This window comes from Hylobates moloch, unplaced genomic scaffold, assembly GCF_009828535.3.
Source record: "Hylobates moloch isolate HMO894 unplaced genomic scaffold, HMol_V3 SCAFFOLD_2, whole genome shotgun sequence".
NCBI lineage: Eukaryota > Metazoa > Chordata > Mammalia > Primates > Hylobatidae > Hylobates > Hylobates moloch.
The window spans coordinates 141,091,394-141,112,255 of record NW_026652277.1 but is presented as its reverse complement, the minus strand read 5'-3'; the positions used below and the strand labels follow the sequence as shown (position 1 = coordinate 141,112,255).

The 20,862-nt window shown below is 35.1% G+C and overlaps 1 protein-coding gene across 2 annotated transcripts in view; it reads left to right on the top strand.

Annotated features, from left to right (window-relative positions):
* The window catches only part of TRDN (triadin), a 284,355-nt gene that overhangs the window by 220,639 nt on the left and 42,854 nt on the right, over positions 1-20,862 (top strand). For both annotated transcript variants that reach the window (XM_058430587.1, XM_032158166.2), the window contains one exon: positions 18,716-18,769. In XM_058430587.1, the coding sequence (XP_058286570.1) occupies positions 18,716-18,769 (54 nt within the window). The remainder of the gene's footprint in view (positions 1-18,715; positions 18,770-20,862) is intronic.

The following is a 20,862-nucleotide window of genomic DNA, read 5'->3' as shown; positions in this document are numbered from 1 at the left end:
TTAACTTTAAATTATTTAATTTTGCATTTAAAGAGCTTAATACTGTTATTGGCTGCCATATTGGACAGCAATGCCTACTCTTTAAATTTACCATGTCCTCCCCAGCTGCCACCCATTTCCCTTGTTTTCCTTGGGAAGTAAATTGTGGTTTTAGTTAAGGCAAGGGTCAGGTCCTGTGTTCCTCTAATAACTAGATAAGATTCCATGGTGTGCTGGTAAGCTATATTTGGGGGAGATAAAAATAGTACTGAGTTATAGTGTTTGCTGATTTGCATGGTGTACATAATTCCACCAAGGCCAATTTGAAGCTATCAACATGAAATTAACCAGCCAGAAGGATTTCTGAAAATTTAACTATCTGGTCTCATAAGCTGGTACAAACTGTCTCTACTATACCTGTACTCTGTAAAATCCCAAATCCATCCCATGTTTTCTTAAATGTTGCTAAGGTTTACATGCCCTAGATCACTTCGCTCTGTGAGTTCTGCTGTTACTTACTTGGTTCAGCTCATGGACTGGCTTCTTAATTCTCTGTATGCTGGCCTTTTGGTTTTTTTTCCATAAAAGCACTTTTCTTTAGTTTCCATAAAATCTATTTTCAGAAACCATTTGTACAAAGCATAGAATTTTTTTAAAAAGATATCTGCAGATGGTAGAGGGGATGCGGAAAGAGCTCACTATGTGGCAATATTAATAAATACAGGTTAAGTATTGGGTATCTTTGCTGTTTAATATCCTCAGGCTACACTTTACTGCCCTTTCCCAGGTTCCCTCCCACTGTACGTCATCTCTCTGACTCCTCTTTGGTGCTTTCCTTCTGCCATAGCTTGTTCTCACTCCCTGAGTTTTGGATTTCCCACAGAAACTCCAAACTTTCCAACTAGGTCATACAAAGCAATTCAGTTCTCTTCAGCCTCTATTCTCAAACTCTCCTTTGATATTCACACTCATCCCATTGCTTGAAGGACCCTTTATTTGCCGTAATCAATCTTCCTTAGAAAGTAGTTACTCAGGCTGGGTGAAGTGACTCACGCTTGTAATCCCAGCATTTTGAGAGGCCAAGGCGGGCGGATCATGAGGTCAGGAGTTCAAGACCAGCCCTGCCAACATGGTGAAACCTCGTCTCTACTAAAAATACAAAAATTAGCTGGGTGTGGTGGCGGGCGCCTGTAACCCCAGCTACTCGTGATGCTGAGGTTGGATAATCTTTTGAACCCAGGAGGTGGAGGTTGCAGTGAGCCGAGATCCCACCACTGCACTCCAGCCTGGGGAACAGAGCGAGACTCTGACTCAAAAAAAAAAAAAAAAAAGAAAGAAAATTATTCATACATGTAACAAAACTTAACTGAATAACAACTACATGCCAGGCACTCTTCTGCTTGTAAATATCAAATTTGGCCCTTCATTATATTAGTATTGGGTGTAATAATTTTCAAAATGCCTAGCACACTGCTGACATATGTTGGCAATCAATAGGTGTCATTTTGTTATGTATTTTTGAAGCAAAATTTAGAAATACGTTAACACGCTAAGGGACAGAAATAAAGACTACAACCTTTGGAGAGATTCAGCCTTTCATCTCTGTCTTCCTTTTAATTACACATTCTATTTCACCCTCAAAGCTGACTCTTAAATACTAATATTTGTGATGTCCAGATATGTATAAACAATGATGTAATCCACTATCATTTTAGTAAAACTATGTATAAATCACTGTACATTTAATTAATACAGCATGTATTTTCACTGACCCTGTGTTTATTTGTTGCTGTTGCTGTCATAAATTCCCTAGTTACTTATTGTGGATACACAATAAATATATACTTAAAATACTTTTAGTTTCAATAAGTGAAGAGCAAATACAATACATGTTATAGAAATGATTAACATTATATTTTGGTTCATTTTGTTTCTTCGTTGATCACTTTTTGTTTTGCTATAAAACTATTTGGTAATTTTTGTGAGTGCAGTGAGTAATATTTTTTTTATTGTCCTGATGCTAGGTGCTTGCACAAGGGGAGGAAATGCATGGTGTTCTGTTTTACTTTATGTGATTGGGCATAGAAATGTCTTACCAATTTGATCTCTTATATCTGCCCACAGCTCTTGGACTCCACAGCCTTTGTCCTAGTTCAGGTCATCATTACTCTAGTCTGGAACAGTACTGTATCCTCCTTAGCCGGTCCTTCACAATATGTAATTTACACCAAATATTCTGCATCAATGATTTCACTGAAGGCATGTCTGGTTATTTCACTCTCCACTTAAACCTGCCAAAGCTTTACTTTGTCCCTAGGATAAAGTCTTAATTGAAGAGTTTCAGTGCCTTTCCTGATCTTTCTCTGGCTTCATCTCTTGATAACTCTTTCCTCGCCCTTTGCTCCATCCATATAAAAGTCCATCCAATTGTTTAAAGTCAACCCACTCTCTCTTACAATTATGATTATTTCAGAGGCTTCTTTGTTCAAATCCTTATCCTCCTCTCTCCACCTCCCCTTTGTTTGAATACCAGTTGTTATTTTCATAAAATATCACCCCTTACTGGTCTTCTGGATGGACAGGTGTCTTGTTTCAATGAATTTCATAAAATCTCTATCCTTTATAATAGCACATGGCATACAATACTGGGTATTTGTTTCTCACTAGACTCTGAGTTTTGTGTGTGTGTGTGTGGGGGGGTGTGTAAATTACATTATCTGTTTTAACTGACAGAGCAAGGCACATTTCGCGAAGTGAGTGTCATGCTTGTGTTCAAAATTAAGGTGAATTAATAACTGCAACACATAACCAGAAGAATCTGTTTCTCTGCTAACATTCAAAAGTAGGAAGAAAGAATACCTTTGCAAGTGCCTATTATGTTCAAAGTATTATGGTTGGTACTTTACATATGTCACCTCGTTTAATCCTCACAGCAATATGAGCCTTTGAAAACTTAAGCATGCTCAAGGAAAATACGAAATGGCAAAGCCAGGATTCAAAGCATGACCTTTCTGACTGCAATATTTATGTTCTTTTCACTAATCCACATTGCTTTTGAGAATCTGTGAAAGCTGTGTTGCTGACTACTACCCATTTTGTGGGATAAATTGAAGAATATATGCCAAAGAGGCTTGTAAACTGTAAATATTCTACACAAGTACTGTGAACTTTATAGGTTTTCAAGACACATCTGTTAAATAAATCACTAAGTGACCATATGATATTATTATTGTAGTTAGTGTGAAAGAGAAGCAAAGAATACTTATTATCTCCATTTCCAGGAGTAACGTCACCCAGTCTATGTTCCTCATTAATGAGTGTTGCATTAAAGAAGAGTTCTATCATCAAGTATGTTTGGGAAACAGTGCCCTAACTTAGACTGGTTTCTCTACTGTAGAATTTCAGTCTGGTATATGTTAAATATATTGTAAAATCTTAGGAGGGTAACATTTTGTATGTAGTGCTCTCCAGTGTTATTTGACCCTGAACTGTTTTTGTGGAGAAGAGCATCTATCTGGACTAGTGCTCCATGGATTCCACTTTAAAGTGTTATACATCACTTGTAAAATGATTTTTCTTGTCAGAGATTATTACTTTTAAAGATGTGCTTTGCCATGTAAATTTAAACAAGGAATTCAAATGGGTACTTCTGGGATGGTAGAGTATGGAAATTAATTTATATATGTATGTTGCAAAACAATTCTTTTTTTTGAGAAAAAGTCTTACTCTTGTCCCCCAGGCTGGAGTGCAATGGCGCGATCTCGGCTCACTGCAACCTCTGTGTCCTGGGTTCAAGCAATTCTCCTGCCTCAGCCTCCTGAGTAGCTGGGATTACAGGCGTCCGCCACCTTGCCCAGCTAATTTTTGTATTTTTAGTAGAGACAGGGTTTCACCATGTTGGCCAGGCTGGTCTCAAACTCCTGACCTCAGGCGATCCACCCACCTTGGCCTCCCAAAGTGTTAGGATTGCAGGCGTGAGCCACCACGCCTGGCCCAAAACAATTCTTTTATCAGGTTACTTCTCTAAGACATAGATATGAGAATTTTGTACTTTATATTAGAAAATATAAAATATGACCTTATTCGAGTGCTTAATTAGTACCATGTGTAGTGAGATGCTTCAGTGAAATTCAGAGATTTTGATGATGAAATATTGTGAGCACAGTGTTGGGATGAACAAGCCAAATAGCACTAAACAGATGGTATTGAATACTTACTATTTGCCAGGACCTCCTATAAGCATTTTCAGTGCATTGATTCATTGTTTTTCAATGTACTGATTAGTAGCAGCATAAAACCAGGTACCATTGTTAATACATTTTAAAGCCATATTTGGGAAACTGAGGAAGAGAGCTGTTGAATAATTCACCAATGCCACACAATTGGAAATTGGTTGGAGTGAGATTTAAACCCAGACCAGGCACCTCTAGGACTTATGCTCTTAATGTTTACAATATTGCTACTTCCTAGGTGATTTATTGTGATTTATTGTGGTGAAGTCTTTGTGGAAAAATAATTTCTTTTTACAAAAGTGTTTCATGTTTTGTTATAATTTTCAAGGTTTATAACAATTTTGAATCAAACAATTAGAAAAGGCAGAGGCCTTACTTTTACCTTCCTTAAGATTAATTTTTACAAAAAATATTGCCATGCTTTTTTCCCTTGCTCTTTAATCCTTCAAAATAATAAGCATTTTTTATTCAAGGGACTTATTCCTTCAGTTCATTATTTATACAAAAAAAGGAGAAAGAGTATGTATTGCCCATAGCCACAGAGAGGGTGGCACGAGCCAAAAGGAAAAAACAAGATGCATATGGGAATTTTATGGGAGTGTGCAGCTTAGGAGGTGAGATAGAAACATGTCTGTGAATAGCAAAAGCAAGCATAGAAAGCGACAGATGCCTTAAGAAAGTCCTGGTAAAGCGCTATGTCGGCCCCAAGGAGGGAGAAAACAATTGCACTACGGGGATCAGAAAAGTTTCCAAGAAATGGTAGTATTTCATTTTGGAGGGTAAAAAGTGGTTGACTGTGAAGAAAAAGAAAAAAGTAGAACAAGACAAATAAGGGCATGGGGAAGAGCCCTGATTCTGTTTCTGTATGCACAGAGTTAATAAAACATGTTTCATTCAGTTTGGTTGGTATAAGCAGAAAGCAACTTTATTCTTTCTGTAACTACCACTGCAAACCCACTCTGTAGACTTGCTTCTCTTCACCCCTTGGGTGAAATCAGCAACAGACTCTATAGCTTGCCTGGTCATGCTCAACTCAGATAATAAAACAGTGGTGTCTTTTTTCAAGACATCCAATCCAGTATATTATCAAAGCTCCCAACTTTCATTCAAATAAAAATTTCCCCCACCCCACCCCCACCTAAGCTTGGGCCCTCTCAGCAAGCACCCTGAGCTTGGAGCCTGAAGGTGAGAAGGTATTGTGGGTTTCTTTTCTCTTTTTCCTGCTCTACTGAAGCCCCTGAAATTGGTTACCCCACCAGCCAACCCACCAGGCTTCGCAAGGGGAGAGCACAGAGATAAAGACGACAGTTTTTGTTTTTGAATCAGTAAACTTTGAAACCCTTCTATGTTGGACTTCCTGTTATGTGAAATAATACTTCCTCTTCTTAAGTAAAACAATATGGGATTTTCTATAAATTTGCTGTATAGAAATTAGGTGTTATAATTGCCATTGTTGTTATTTTAAAGGCACAGACATTTATGTAAAAGATTTTCCTATGTTTATATATGGCTATCACAATGAGTCACAGCAAACCTTCTAGAAATTGTATTGGCTCTTCATTTTATATACATGCATATAATGGAAAATAAAATTTAATATGTTATATATTACATAATATAAAGTTTTAAGCTTTATATTAAAATTTATAGTTTAAAACTGCAAGGAAAAATGGTATTATTTTGAAGAGAAGTGGTAATTCTTGTTATATTGGCAACATCCTGGACTAGGGTCGGAATGCTTGCAGTTTAGTCCAGTCCTAGTGGCCTATCTTATAGAGTAATGATACAGATCAAGTGCAATAATTAATGCAAAGACTTTCGAAACACTGTGCTTAGAAATTTAACTTTTTATTCAAATAATAGTGTAGAGTGAGCTTTTCGGTATATTGGATATACTTTCTGAATTTATTGTGTTATATAATCTTGATGTTTGTGAAATTTATTTTTGTTGAATATAACATTCAGAATATTTATAGGTTTTAGTCTTCTTTGGTCCTACATCATTCTATTTTGGCTTTTACTTGGTTTAAAAATGTTTCTGACTAAAATTTTAATCTGTGCATTTGTGCTTATCTGGTTTTCTAGAAAATTCAATAAATGAAGGATGAAGAATCAATGCAGTTTTTAGAAATTTGGGTAGACATATTTTAGCTATTATTTGGAGTCAAATATGGTCTCAAGATAAATTAAATATGAACTATAAAACATTATAGCACAAAATACTGAGGGACTATCATTAAGCTCCCATTTGTTTTCAAGAGATGGGAGATTTTTCTTAGTGTAAGTAATCTGATGAGTGTTCTCTGCTTGTAGTACTTCAAGTATTGGATAAGGTACCCATGAGGATTACAATTAGTATGGGGCCATTGGTGAAAGGTATATTCCTCCTTTGATTAAAAAAAAACTGCAGTTATTTGTTTTTTAAATTAAATTGACTTTTTAAATTGTATGTCATCATGTGAGCCTGGTTGAAAGATGAGAATTACTAAACTTTTTGGTCTGAGAATTTATCATGGTAACCTCTACTGCACCCTTACTTTAGCCATTTCTGGCCCCATCATGTAATACAGAAACCAATTGTGTTTGCCTCTGAGATTTCTTGTTGATGCTAAAGTCTTCAAAAATGTACTCCACAGAAGAATACATTGTAACATTTTATTCTTAAATGAATTTTCCAAACTCTTTAATTTTAAAACTCAGTATATAGTTTATATTTATAAAATTTCTACTGCCTTCAGATGGGTTAGTTGGAATTCAGACCATCTGTGAGATGATGGAGATGGGCTAACTGGAAAGCCTAGTAGCTATAAAAGTAGATTTCAGTTGAGCCATTTGTTAGAAGACCAATAACTTGCCTTTTACCGCAGTATGTGGGAAATTGTTTTTTTGTACTAGCATTCATTCACTTGCTCTCAAACACTTCTATGCACATTTCTCCAGCATTCGAATATTGACTCAATATGGTATTTGTGCATATAAGCATGGATTTTGAATATTCAATGGTTAAAGGCAACCTCTAGGTTGACTGCTAAAGAAACACATTATGCTTTACAGAATAGTTCTCCAGAGAAAGTGGTACATTTGCTGCAATATGTGAAGATGTGGGCTCCAGAAGCAATGTCAATATTCAGTAACCTTAGCTTGTATTAATATTATGAGAACCACTAGGCTGCCACCTAAATACCAATTTAAGTTTAGATCTGCATGCCTAACACTGGGGACTACTGTTCCTCAGAGCTGTGCATAATTCCTTTTAACACTGATAAAGGAGAGAATGAAGTGGTGAAATTCCCTTTTAGGGAAGCCAATATTGAGAAGCCCATTTATTTATCTAGAGCATTAGTGTGTGAGCTGACAGTTAAAGCATTTGAACTCTTAGAACCATGACACAAATGTGAATTAAAGAACCATCCATGGGAGGCACAGTGGCTTACTCCTGTAATCCCAGCACTTTGGGAAGCTGAGGCGGGTGGATCACCTGAGGTCAAGAGTTCAAAACAAGCCTGGCCAACATGGCAGAAACCCCGTCTCTACTAAATATACAAAAATTAGCCAGGTGTGGTGGTGCATGCCTGTAATCCCAGCTACTTGGGAGGCTGAGGCAGGAGAATTACTTGTACCTGGGAGATGGAGGTTGCAGTGAGCTGAGATCGCATCACTGCACTCCCGCCTGGGTGACAGAAATTTCTCAAAAAACAAAAAACAAAAAAACAAAAAAGAGTTCACCACACATTACAAAAAGTCCAGCCTCTAAAATAAAAAATGTTAAATATAGATTATAATCTAAATGGCTCAGTAATTCAGTGATATTGCATCTCAAGTACTAACTGCATATTTTTCCACACCTCTTAGAGATAACAAACATATAAAATCATTTCCATGTTTACAGAAGTGAATATTTTTATGTATTAGCTTGGAAAGGACATCAAGTATGTAGAACCTATCATAGTACGTAGCTTCAAAATTAATTGTCTTTTCATCCAAATTTTTGCTTTGCTTTTAATGAATGTTTATAAAAGTCCAAGGAGAAGATTGAGAGTCCAATATCAGAAAGAAGGAAATAATCAAGTGTGGCTTATCTGTCTTTGTTAGAGATTTCTTAACTATTTATTAAGTGGTCCTTTTAGGTTTGAGAAGGAAAAGTTGCCCTATAACCTTAATATATTAGAATATTAACCAATAACATGTAATATCCCAATTATATATATTATAAAACCTGAATAATTTCAATAATAATTTGAATATCAAATATCTTGTCCCATTTTCCTCCCTTCAACTGCTATCTTTTATCTCACTATTTTCTATTTGTATTACTTACATTTTTTCAATTCCTCTTTTCTCCTGTATTTTTTTATTCCTGATTTTGATTCTCAAAACTTTTCTTTATTTAGTAAAATTCTATTTTCAGTTATGTTGAGTTTTTTACATTTGGACCTCTTCCTTGTGCTCTGCAAGGTGTCATCATTGATCGAAATACTGTCCCTCTAGGAAACGGCTATGTATTTCCGCTATTTTAATAGGGGAATTTTGATTTCTAGACTAAGATGTACTTTTTCTCCCTAGGCAGATATCTGTACCTATGCTTTTTTCTTATTTCTTCCCACACAGTCTGGGATCTTGCTACCTTGATTGTCTTCCCATTTCCCAGACTTTTCCATATTTTTCTCTCCATTTGGTATTTCTTTATTCTTTTCAAACAAAACAGGAAAAAAGCCTTTGCTTGATCTTCCTGCCATCTTCAAGCCCCTTTGTAGTTTCTTTTTTTCCTATGGCCTCTGCCACATTTGTCACAGGAATGGATTCCACTCACTACTTCTATTTTGTTACTGTCCACCTTAGAGCTCTAAAGGTAGGCTTCCTTCTATCCTCATTTCCATTCCAAAACCATATCCACAATGATTTCCAGGGATCTCTTAGATATCAAATTTTATTTATTTTTATTTAACCCTGAAGTTTATTGCCTCATTTTTAAAAAAAAAAGTCTTTTCCCTGGCCTTTTTGAAATCAACATTTGGATTTTTCTTAGAGATTATTAACTAATATATTTCTTGATAGGATGGTAGTCTGAGGCCTTCTGTTCATTTGTCTCTGGGAAAAATTGCTCACTCTCTTAATTTCAGTTTACACCTCTATGTGCATGACTTTAGAATCTCCATATCTTTTTAAGGACCCTCCTTTCTTCAAATGTCTACTCAATATTTTCATTTGTATTTCTACCATCACTTCAAACTTAACATGTGTTAAAAGCTTTAGTTAAATTATGTTAAAACCTATTCTGTTTATCAGGTCCAAAATCTGTCTTATTTGAACAGCCTTCTTTCCTTCTCTGTATATGTCAAACAAATCTCAAAATTGTATTAGAGTCTTCTTTTTAATATCTAGCTTATTTTTTTTCCCATTTCCATTAACATTTGCTTAGTCTAAGGTATTATCACCTTACATAGAATATTCCAGTGACATTGTAGCTGTCTTCTATGCTACAGGGACAGAAGCCCTTTCCCAGACAATCATGGACACTTTTATCTCTTCAAAACACTGCTGTGTAACTTTCCTGCCCAAAAATGCAGTAGCGCTCAATGTACTAAGACAAAAGTCTACCTTATTTGCTGAGATTTCAAGGTCAATTATTTTGACCATAATTTACTTTTAAACAAACTTTAACATTTGGTTTATTAAAATAAAACCTTTAAACAAATTAAATTTAACAATTTACTTGAGCAAAAAATGATTCATAAACCTGGCACTATTCAAAACTAAAGAGTTTCAGAGAGCTCTGCTCAGGTGGGCAGTGAGCTGTTATAGCCCAAACAGGAAGGGAATTACAGAAATAGCTTGATTGGTTAAATCTAGACATTTGCCTTATTTGGACATGGTCTGATCAGTTGGCTGCCTGTGACTGGCTGAAGCTCAGCTGTTTATGATTGACTGAGACTCTGTTTTCTGTTACAAAAAACATACCCCTAAGTAAGGTTTCAGTTTGTTTACATACTGAGTTAGGTTGCAGTTCATTATGTAGGAACTCATAATGTGAAGACAGCCTCAGGCCAATGGCCTTCTGCTTATTTCACGTGTTTTACTTCTCATTAACATCAAACAAGACTCTTCTGCTCCAGCTGGACTGATTCATAATTGCAGGAGAATACATTGTCATTCACTCTGCAGCTTTCTTTCCCTTTCCCCTTTTTGGCTCTACACCTTATCTCTCCTTTAATTTCTTTTTTTTTCTTTTTGAGAGGGACTCTTGCTCTGTTGCCCAGGCTGGAGTGCAGTGGCGTGATCTTGGCTCACTGCAACCTCCACCTCCCGGGTTCAAGCAATTCTCCTGCCTCAGCCTTCCTAGTAGCTGGAATTACAGGTGCGCACTCCCATACCCGGCTAATTTTTGTATTTTTAGTAGAGATGGGGTTTCACCATGTTGGCCAGTAGGCTGTTCTCGAACTCCTGACCTCAGGTGATCTGCCTACCTTGGCCTCCCAAAGTGCTGGGATTATAGGCAGCTGGGATTATAGGCATGAGGCACTACACCCGACCTCCTTTAAATCTTATCTATATCCTGCCTCCTAAAAAATTGCCAATCTCTAAAACTCAGAGTACCATACACTTTAGCATTTTTTCACACAGTGTTCCTAACCAAACTGTGGGTGGAACTAGTTCCTATGTTTACATAATATAGATGCCTTATTCCCAGTAAGCACTCATGCAATAAATACAGAAGAGTAAGTGACAAACCTCAGTAATTATTTGGAGATGCATTTTCTCATTTAAAATCAAATTGCATAATGTTCAACCCCTAACCCCCTGTTTAATCTGAGGACTAAGTTAACCAGAAAGTGTTTGCTTAGAAATAACCTCTGAATTCTTCCTTGGGCTGCTTGATTTAGAATTCTCCACTCAGGATTTCTACCCTTTGGAAATAATGGCAATTTATCAATGTAATCTGCATTTTACAAACCTAGCCATTTTTACAAAAAACTTAAATTCTCTTTAAATCTGATTACAGCATCTTTAGATTTTGACATCTATTGAACTGTAGAGGGAAAAAAGGGCTCAAGAAGTCCGTGTAATTTTGTGAGGATAATTACCACACACTTGGTTTAGAATTGTCAGGCATATAATATGGGCTTTTCAAACACCTTGTCTCCCAATCATTATTCACTTATTCACGCAATAACATTTCGGGATGCCTGCTCAGTACCAAGAACTGTGTTAGAGATACAAGGTACACAAAAGCCAGTCTTTGCCCTTAGTTTTTCTTTCCGCTATTCTTATTACGTTATATTTTCAGAGGACTACATTCACACAATTGTTTGTTTATAACATTTCCAAATTGGATAAGGAGATAAAAGTGGTGTGTGTGTTTCTTATTTTCCAGGAAAGGAAAAACAGAATGGTGATATTCACATATACTGCTTACTAATGTTAGAAAAAAGGGGCTGGTTTTTTAAGTGCTAAATTTAGATCATACTGTTCTATGACACCCTTTAATAAGGAAAGCACTCTCTACCTTATATGTAAAGTGGGCATTAGAGCACGGGTCCCCAAACCCTGGTACTGGTCTGTGGCCTGATAGGAACCAGGATGCACAGCAGAGGATGAGCAGCCAGGAAAGGAGCATTACAGCCCGAGCTCCATCTCCTGTCAGATAAGCGGGGGCTTTAGATTCTCATAGGAGCTTGAACCCTATTGTGAATTATTCATGCGAGGGATCAAGGTTGTGTGCTCCTCATGAGGATCTAACTAATGCCTAACGATCTGAGGTGAAACAGTTTCATCTCGAAACCATCCCCTATTACCCCCATTCCCCACTGTCCCTGGGAGGAAAAACTGTCTTCCACAAAACCGGGCCCTGGTGCCAAAAATGTTGGGGACTGTCAAAATTAGAGGTCCTGTCAACTAGACCTTATTTAACTTTTAAAATTGAAATTTTAACCAAAGAATATGGCTAAATAATCAGAAATTTTGTTTCCTTTATATGTTTGTGTGTGTGTATGTGTGTGTTTATATATATATATATACACATACATATTCTTTATGTCAAATAAAATGGCTTATTTTCTAAAATAAACTCTTGACTTTTAAAATCATTGCTATATTTTTCTTAGAATCTGAATCAATCCTAGCCCAATAAATAAATCACTCATATGGAGAATGCAATAGTTTTTCCAAATCATAACATTTATTGCACTGAATTGTCAAATTTCTACTGAAAATTCTAAGTAGAATTCACATTTGTGTTTGAGTCCTAACTGTTCTAGAAAGTGTATGCTTCTCCTAAGGAAATCATTCCAATTTGTTGGTCAGAATGCTTGCTTTTAAAATATTATCAATGCAAAAGGAATGCTTATTTTATGGTAGTGGAGGACTACCAGGATAAGTCTTAATAATACAAATGAATAAATAATCAAGAAATTTGCCATCAAAAATAATGTAGGCAAATTCTTCTAATACTTTTGTCTGTGTTCATAGTCACTGATTTTAGAAAGTTGCTATGGAAGGTAGAAAGGAACCTTGAGTGACCAGCTGGTACTGTCTCTTTGCTTTAGGCAAAAACATCTAGGACTCCTCTAAGACAGGTATTCTATCTCTGTCATCTCAAGAAATGGGACTTCATATCTTCCCATGATATTGCATTCTGTTGTTTTATTAGATACATGGAATAAACCTTTTTCTTAGTCTAAATGTAATCTGCCCTTAATGTGGCAAGTATTTCGAAGAGTAAAAGGCCAAATGATCTGTATCTTGTACATAACTTTCCTTTATATTAAAAAAATGTTTCTTCTGCTAATCATTTAAATTGATACCTTGGTCTTCAACCCTAAATTGTTGATTACTTAAGAAACTTACCATTCTCACACATTCTATCCAGACAGCTAGATAATGCCATGAGGGGGAAATGCTCATTATTCTGATTGATGTTTCCCAATCATTTTCTGTTTTCCTACGCTTAATTTTTGGAAAAAGCTGACTTTATGTGTAACATCTATAGGTAGATTTTGACCTACATGTAGTAAAAGCATCCAAATTCCTTCTTTTTCAAATTAAGAAATACTTAGAATGAGTTAAATGGAAGAGATAGTCTTTTTTAAAGATTAAAAAATAGATTATTTTAGTGGCCGTGAAATAATCAATTTTTTTCTGAATTAAATGCTATAATGCTAAGTTATTAAGGTAAAAGCTACTTAGATTCCAAAACAAAATACATGGCTTGATGAGGTGAAGATTTTCTAGGGGAAAAAATCTAGCAAAATTATGCTACCTATTGTAAATCATTTTGCCAACTTATTTAGATTTTTAACCTCTAGCAATAACAGATTATTTTGATAAATTATTCATATTTCTGCATTGTGCACATTTTGCAATTTGCATATCTGGCTGCAAATAGGCCCTTCTTTCAGGCTTCAGTCCCCTTGGTCACACAGGATGGCCAAAGGCTGCTTCATGATTAATTTCATCTCAATAGGGTAATTATCATACTGAAATGAAGCAATGCTCATGAAATATGCTTTCCTGGAGTTATAAGTACAAGAGGCTTAGCCTAGAGCTTTCAAGTATGTAGCAGCTTTTAGCTTAAATGTTAACCTTTCTCTATTTTGGTACTATCTGTATCTAAAAATAATACTGGATTTTATAAGAATAGAAAATAATTTAGAATTTGATTTAGCAGCTCATTGGACTGCAAGATAATTTGTCATTAGTTTCCACTATCTTATGCAAACAATAAAGGATGTATATATTTTGAGGGGTCAAGGTTTTATAATGCTGGGTCAAATTTTAGCTGCTGAATTAATAAACATGAATTTAACTCCTGATCTGTGGAAAAGCCATTCAACTTTTCTATATTTAGTTTTCCTACCTAAGAAAATAAGAACAGTTGGCCAGGCACCGTGGCTCACGCCTGTAATCCTAGCACTTTGGGAGGCCGAGGCAGGTGAATCACGAGGTCAGGAGTTCGTAGACCAGCCTGACCAACATGGTGAAACCCTGACTTTACTGAAAATACAAAAAAATTAGCTGGGCACAGTGGCGGATGCCTGTAATCCCGGCTACTCAGGAGGCTGAGGCAGGAGAATCGCTTGAACTCAGGAGGTGGAGGTTGCAGTAAGCCAAGATCATGCCACTGCATGCTGGCCTGGGTAACAGAGTGAGAAGCCATCTCAAAAAAAAATAAATAAATAAATAAAAAATAAGAACAGTCTAAGTTCCTTGTAATATTGATGAAGTAGCAAGAGACAGCTTTAAAGCTGTTTTCATTTCTTTGGAAGATTAATAAAATAAATTTGATTCATAATTTGAATCCTAAAAAATGTTTATCTCAAACATGCTCTTAAGTAGAATTCAAATATTTTCATTTTTTGTTGTTTGTTTCCCCTCCTATCCTTTTAACAAAATCCATGCAAATTAATTAAAAATTTGCAAACTTGTCTAAATTAGTTAATTTTACAAAATTCCCAACTGCAATGTGGGTTACCATATATTCTACTAAAAATCTAGTTCTAAAATTTAGAGTTAATACTAAATAACACGTAATCAGTGATCAAAGAGAAAAAGATTTTGCGTCATCTTAAAAGTGAAATAGATCCCCGAACTTAATGTTCCATTTCAAAGCAGTCAATTGGATTTTTTTTCATTTTTATAGTTAGATATTCTGTGTCATTTCTTACTGTTTCATAGAGACAATTTTTCCAGCAGTTTGTTGGGTCTGGAGTTATAAAGTTGAATAAGTGACAATCAATCAGTGATCTCAGAATTTATAGGGTAGTAGGAAGGGAAGTTGTAAGAGTAAATAATTATATGATTTCACATTGAAATGGAAATCTGTACTGTGGAGGTCAGTGGGCTGGGTATTGTCAATAACCAGGATAAAGGCTGTGTGGTAGGAGCCCACTACCTGCTTTACCATCTGCTGCTACTCATTCTCCTGCCCCTGTCAGTTCCTCTCTCTAATGGCCAGCCACTTCACTGCAGCTAGGGGGAATCTTTCTTATTTACTCTGTTGTTACTTACTGTAAGTAAGGGACTTACATGTTATTCAGGTGTTTGAATAACATTGTTTATTGTCTCTTTTGAAGTAATAATTGATCTCTACCAACTTATTCTAAAATTAAAACATAATAAATACACTGGTTTTTTTTCAGAGATGGGAGAATGGTCAAAAACATGTAAGATGTGGGTAGGTTTCTCTGCAATACTATTATTCTTTATCGGCTGTCCATTAGCCAAAGACCAATTCTGGCTGCTGACAGTGTAGCAGTCCATTTGCCATTAAAGTTATGTGAAACCTATTTTTGAAAATGTAATGGATTTGAACTTTACATTAAATGAAGTCAAAGTATAAACAATGTCCTAGAAATGAAAAGTTAATCATATTAAACTAGTATTTAAATCTCTGTGCAAAAATTGGCTCTTTAATAAAATGTTTGCAGACTAATGATAGCTTTTCAGTTTTGTAAATCAGGTTGTTCCATGTCTGTGGAATCAGAAGACATTGAAACATTTGGCTCATCTGATTCATGACAATTTGTTTATATAAATACCACATGTTTCAGGGATCTACAAATACTAACTTCTCTGATGATTTCCTGCGAAAACACCCCCAAGTGAATTATGCTGACATTTTAATCTAGGTCCATCCTGTCTCTGATTTAAAAGTCCAAAATACGATTTATCAATTTCAGAATTACTATAATCTTTAGTTGAATATTGTTATGGTCATCTGTTTTTTATTTAAGTTATTGTACTTTATTTCCAAAAATACAGCTATAAACAAAACTATGACAAGATAAAATCATTTGATATAATGAAATTTTCATTAGAATATGTGTAGTGGAGGCAGTACAGATGAAATACTATAGTAGGTGTTGGAAACAGTGGGTTCATTATCCTGTCTTCTTTATTTTTGTATAGGTTTAGAATTTTCCCTAACAAAAATGTAGTTTCTTTTGTAGTTGGCAGAAATCAAAAGGAGACAGGAAAATTATTTATAATGAAAATTTGTCTGTCTGGATTAATGTGTTTTCAGTAGTACAATATTTGGTGCAGCCTTCTTGTGTTGTACATGTATGGACTCAGGGTCGATTCCTCCCCTGATGTCATGCAATTTTGAAAATGGAAATGCTGTGCAAGAGCATATGTCAAATCTGATCTTCTTTGCATGTGTCCTCAGTAGTTTCAAGGATGATATTGTTGTTGGTTGGATGTAAGCTGGCAAACTTACTGAAAAGGCATTTGGTTTTAAACTGTTAATTTCTATTGAGATGTAGATTATGTAGTAGTTTGTGAACTAATATTTTAGACAGGTGAAAATGCAATTGAGGTTGGCGCAACTGCAGTTGCGTTTGCACCAACCTCATAAATGAACTTTAAAGCTTAAAATCAGAGAAGTAATAGATGGAGTTACGAGGGACAAACATGATGGTGCTACGATCCCAAGATTTTCCTCCATTGAAATCATTCTTTTGCAGGTAGACATTGTAGAATGATCTCTTTAAAATACACTTTTACCTGGAAACAGTATCTTCAATGCATCAGTGTGCATTTGTGGACTGTTTTCTTTGGCATGTGTTGGATGCGGGACAATGAGGTGCAGGGAAGGCTTAGGGAGGGAACTAAGTCTTAGTAGAAAGAAGAGCCCATAAATAAGGAATCCTAAAACATGCCCAATCTATGTGCACACAGCCAAACCCAGGACAGGCTAAGGTTATTAAAGAGGTAAACCCCATTGAGAGATGACCAGCCTGTTGGGACACTCAAATGGGAAAAGCTCAGCATTCAGGGGCATGTTTCTGAACCTGACCGCTGAGGGAGAAAGCAGCTGACTGAGAAACCAAACAGTCTGTGGGAGAAGTGATAAGGCCCTGGGAAAAGCACTACATAATTTGCAGGTGTGTGTGACCTCCGTGGTCTAACAGAATCTTAGGTGTGATGAGGTTGTTTAGGATCAGTGACTTAAGAGGATATAAAGAAAAAGGAGAAGATAGGAGGAAAATTGGCTGCAAATTTTTGCAAATATTTCTACAAATTTTAAGGTACTTTACCTACTGATATTTTAAAATCTTATTCTTTAAAATTTAATTACAAACTACAGTATACTTTTCTAATATTTTGAGATCTCCAGGAAGTAAAACATCTGAGCAGAATGGTGTTCTTTTGTTGAAATTTTTGGGCATATTATTTTCTTCTTTTCTTCCGTTTGTTTTAGTCAACAATTACTTAATACTCGTCTACTACATGTCAGTTATATATAATTACTCATTGAGACCATTTAGTCTAGGTTTGACAAAGATGGTACTAGCATGCATGCAGTTTTCCTCCAGAAAAAAAATTAATTGTGTAAATATCAAGGGTAGACTGAATTCAGTTTTGGCAGAAGATATTTTGTCTGAATAAATAGCTGTAGTAATTAGAATTATTTATGAATCAAATAATATTTATTTTATGTAACAACAAATAAAAATTAGCATTTTTATAATCATGTTTATACATAAATGAATAATTATCTTACCAATAAGAGGTAAAGCATGAATTAGAAATCAAATCAACATTAAACAAGTTATAATCAACATTTGAACATAATTAAATGAAAGATTGAATATATATATGAATCAGCTGCTACATATACACCTAACTTTGTGTCCACACATAATTATTCCTAAACATGTGATGAATGAATAAAAGTGAACATCTAAAACAAATGACCCAATCTTACGTTCCATTATTAAATAATAATTCAATTATTGAAAACAGTAAAGACAATCTGGAACCATACTAAGTCAAATGTGAAGTGAGCCATTATTTTTTGAAATTTTTATTTACCCATTATTTCCCATTCTGATTAAATATATTTAGATGTTTATCATATAAGTTTTTTTTTTAATAAATCCTTTTTCTTTAAAGGAAAAATTCTGAGCAAAGGAGAAAAACAGCACAAAAACTTAGAAGAAGAGGGAAGAAAGATTCAAAATGAAGCTTGCTCATTCTCTCGGACATATTTTGCCCAGGGCCACACTAATGGTGATTGGTGCCACTGCAGTTTAGGGAAGGGCATTTTAGAGTCAAAGTCTTGAACTTGAGATTGGTTGTTCCAGGCTTTATTCTCACATTATTCACTAAGGGACCTTCAGTAAGTCATCTTATTTGGTTCTACATGTGCCATCGATTTCGAAGGGCTGGTAATACAGACATAATTTAAATAGAATTCTGAGGTTTTCAAATTCAGATGCTCAACAAATGCAAAGTGATATTCCATGGCCAGTTAACAGTGAGGCAAAACAGTTTTGGGAATCTTATGATTTAAATTGCTTCAGTCATGTTTTCTTTCAGTAAGCTCCATTCTCAGCAATTCCTCTAATAACTGTTTATTTCTTAACAAAAATTCTGCATGTCAAAGGCAACACTTTTTATGCTCGTTTGTGTTTGTGCTCCCCTGCCCCCCTGCCCCTTTTTTATTTATAGATTTTTCCAAAATCATACTTCATGGTAATTTATGTTTTTTTTTTCATTCTAAGAGCCAGGAAAAGCTCCTGAAATCAAACAAGGGACTGTAAAAATTGCAGCACAAGGTAAGCAATAAAACACTTTAAAAAGCATTGCCTTTTTAAAAACATCTATAGCACTTTATTGACAAAAATGAAAGCTGTTTATTGCAGAATAGCACCATCTGCTGGATATTGCAAAAAACATTGTTGAATGAAAATACACAGTTCAAGTATTTATTTAGTAATTGGAGCAAGCATGACTGAGAGTAATGCCAAATTTGCAGAGGAACTGCCGAAGGACCCAAGAACTAGTCTTGGCTCCAAGTTTCAGTATTTGAGCTTTATGTATATTTTTTAAAAATAATCCATAGATGTACATGAAGAAATACAGATACAGATGTAAAATAATGTACACTTTTCTATAATTTTCAGTATACCTTGTAATTTATGTCACATGAGAAAATCAGAATGTTATTAAATTAATATTACTTCATAAACATCAAAACTGTAAAAATTGGGTTCCAGATATGGCTACAGAATAATTATCCTATTTTTATAAGCCATCTAAGAAAATTAGTTTCACCATTTACAAATATCTTCAGGATATCAAAAGTGGTTTCATCTCACACCATGAGGATTAATTTGATGAAAGCCTAAGGGAAGAGTACAAGTGTTCTGCTTTTGTTATGTGGCAAAACTTTGTGGAACACACTTAGAAAATAAAAAATACAATATTTACTGGAGAAGATCTTTATCATCTCTTCTATGCTAGATTATATAACAGCAAGCAATAAAGGAGATGCACATAGGTGGTGGTACAATTTTCAGGGGTAGAAGGCTCTCATAGCAGACTCCTTAGCATTTCACATGACGTATGACCGAATGTATTATATCTGAGCAAAATTTTTCTCTTGTATTTAATCTTGGACCCAGCAGCATGCAGAATCACCCCCCAAAATATTGGTAACATGGGTTTGTTAAATGCCATTTGACTCAAGGATGTTGTTGTCTGTGAGCTAAATAAGCTAGAATGATTAAAAGCTATGATACCAGTTTTTAGTTTTCATGTTGAAAAACTTGTTTTTCTTTAGGAAAGTTCTGATAGGGAATATAGTAAATATTATGAACGGTAGAAAGGCGGGACAAATATTATTAACTTTGGTTTTTTAATACACGAAAACACAGGTCAAGGTGAGTTCCTCAAGCCAATGACTACCAGTTTAAGAAATCACTGCTATTAGTGCATATATGTTTTAACAGAAAACCACAATCACCTTAGGCCCCTTCTGTTTGACTGAGACTTCTGAGGACCATAGTGTAGATGTGGAACTATGACTCGAGGCAGGAATTTTGTGTTAGTTACTTCAGCTTCGTGTTACAGGCATTCAGGAGGAGGAAAATGAAGAGATATCTGAAAATTTGGTTCATATTTGAGCTTGAGGCTATGGACTCTTTAAACTACATTTAACCATTCAAGATTTAAACTACATTGGACAAGGCAACCTCAGAGCTTATTGTTTTGGAATAAAATATTTATTTTTGAGCAAATAGTAACCTAGAGTTTCAAAGTCTTGTTAGAATTATCCTTGGAAGGAAATTGGATGAAAAGATTGATGAAGCACAGTGAACAAGGCAAGAGTGAGGCATTCTGTGTATGCGTTTACTAAAATAAAAATGACACACCAATGCAGGGACACACCAAAGCAGGATTGCATATCATTCACATCTTTGCAAATCCTCCATAGATCTTTCTAAGATATGTTTATTTTAATGCCATAGGCATATAATTAAATTATGCATAGAAATAATTAATATTTGCAAGTACTTCACATGGAGACAAAACTTAAAATTGGCAATAATCCTAGAGTAGACTGATGTTTTTGAAGTATAAAGTGACAAAATTGATCATGATCTTTGTGGCATGGTAAAAGGCTAGATTAGATCTGTTCATTTATTTATTTTTAACTTTTACAACAAAGGACATATTAAAAATCTGGTTTTCCATACATATGTATGTATATATGTTCATATTTATTTATAACTATTATTAAGATTTAGCATATATTATTTGGAATTTTAAAATAATTTAAGGAAATTATTTTAACAAAGTTTTGAGGCACTGAGGAGGCAACAAAATAAATATCTCACTACTACAGGAAATTCCAATTTGGAGATCT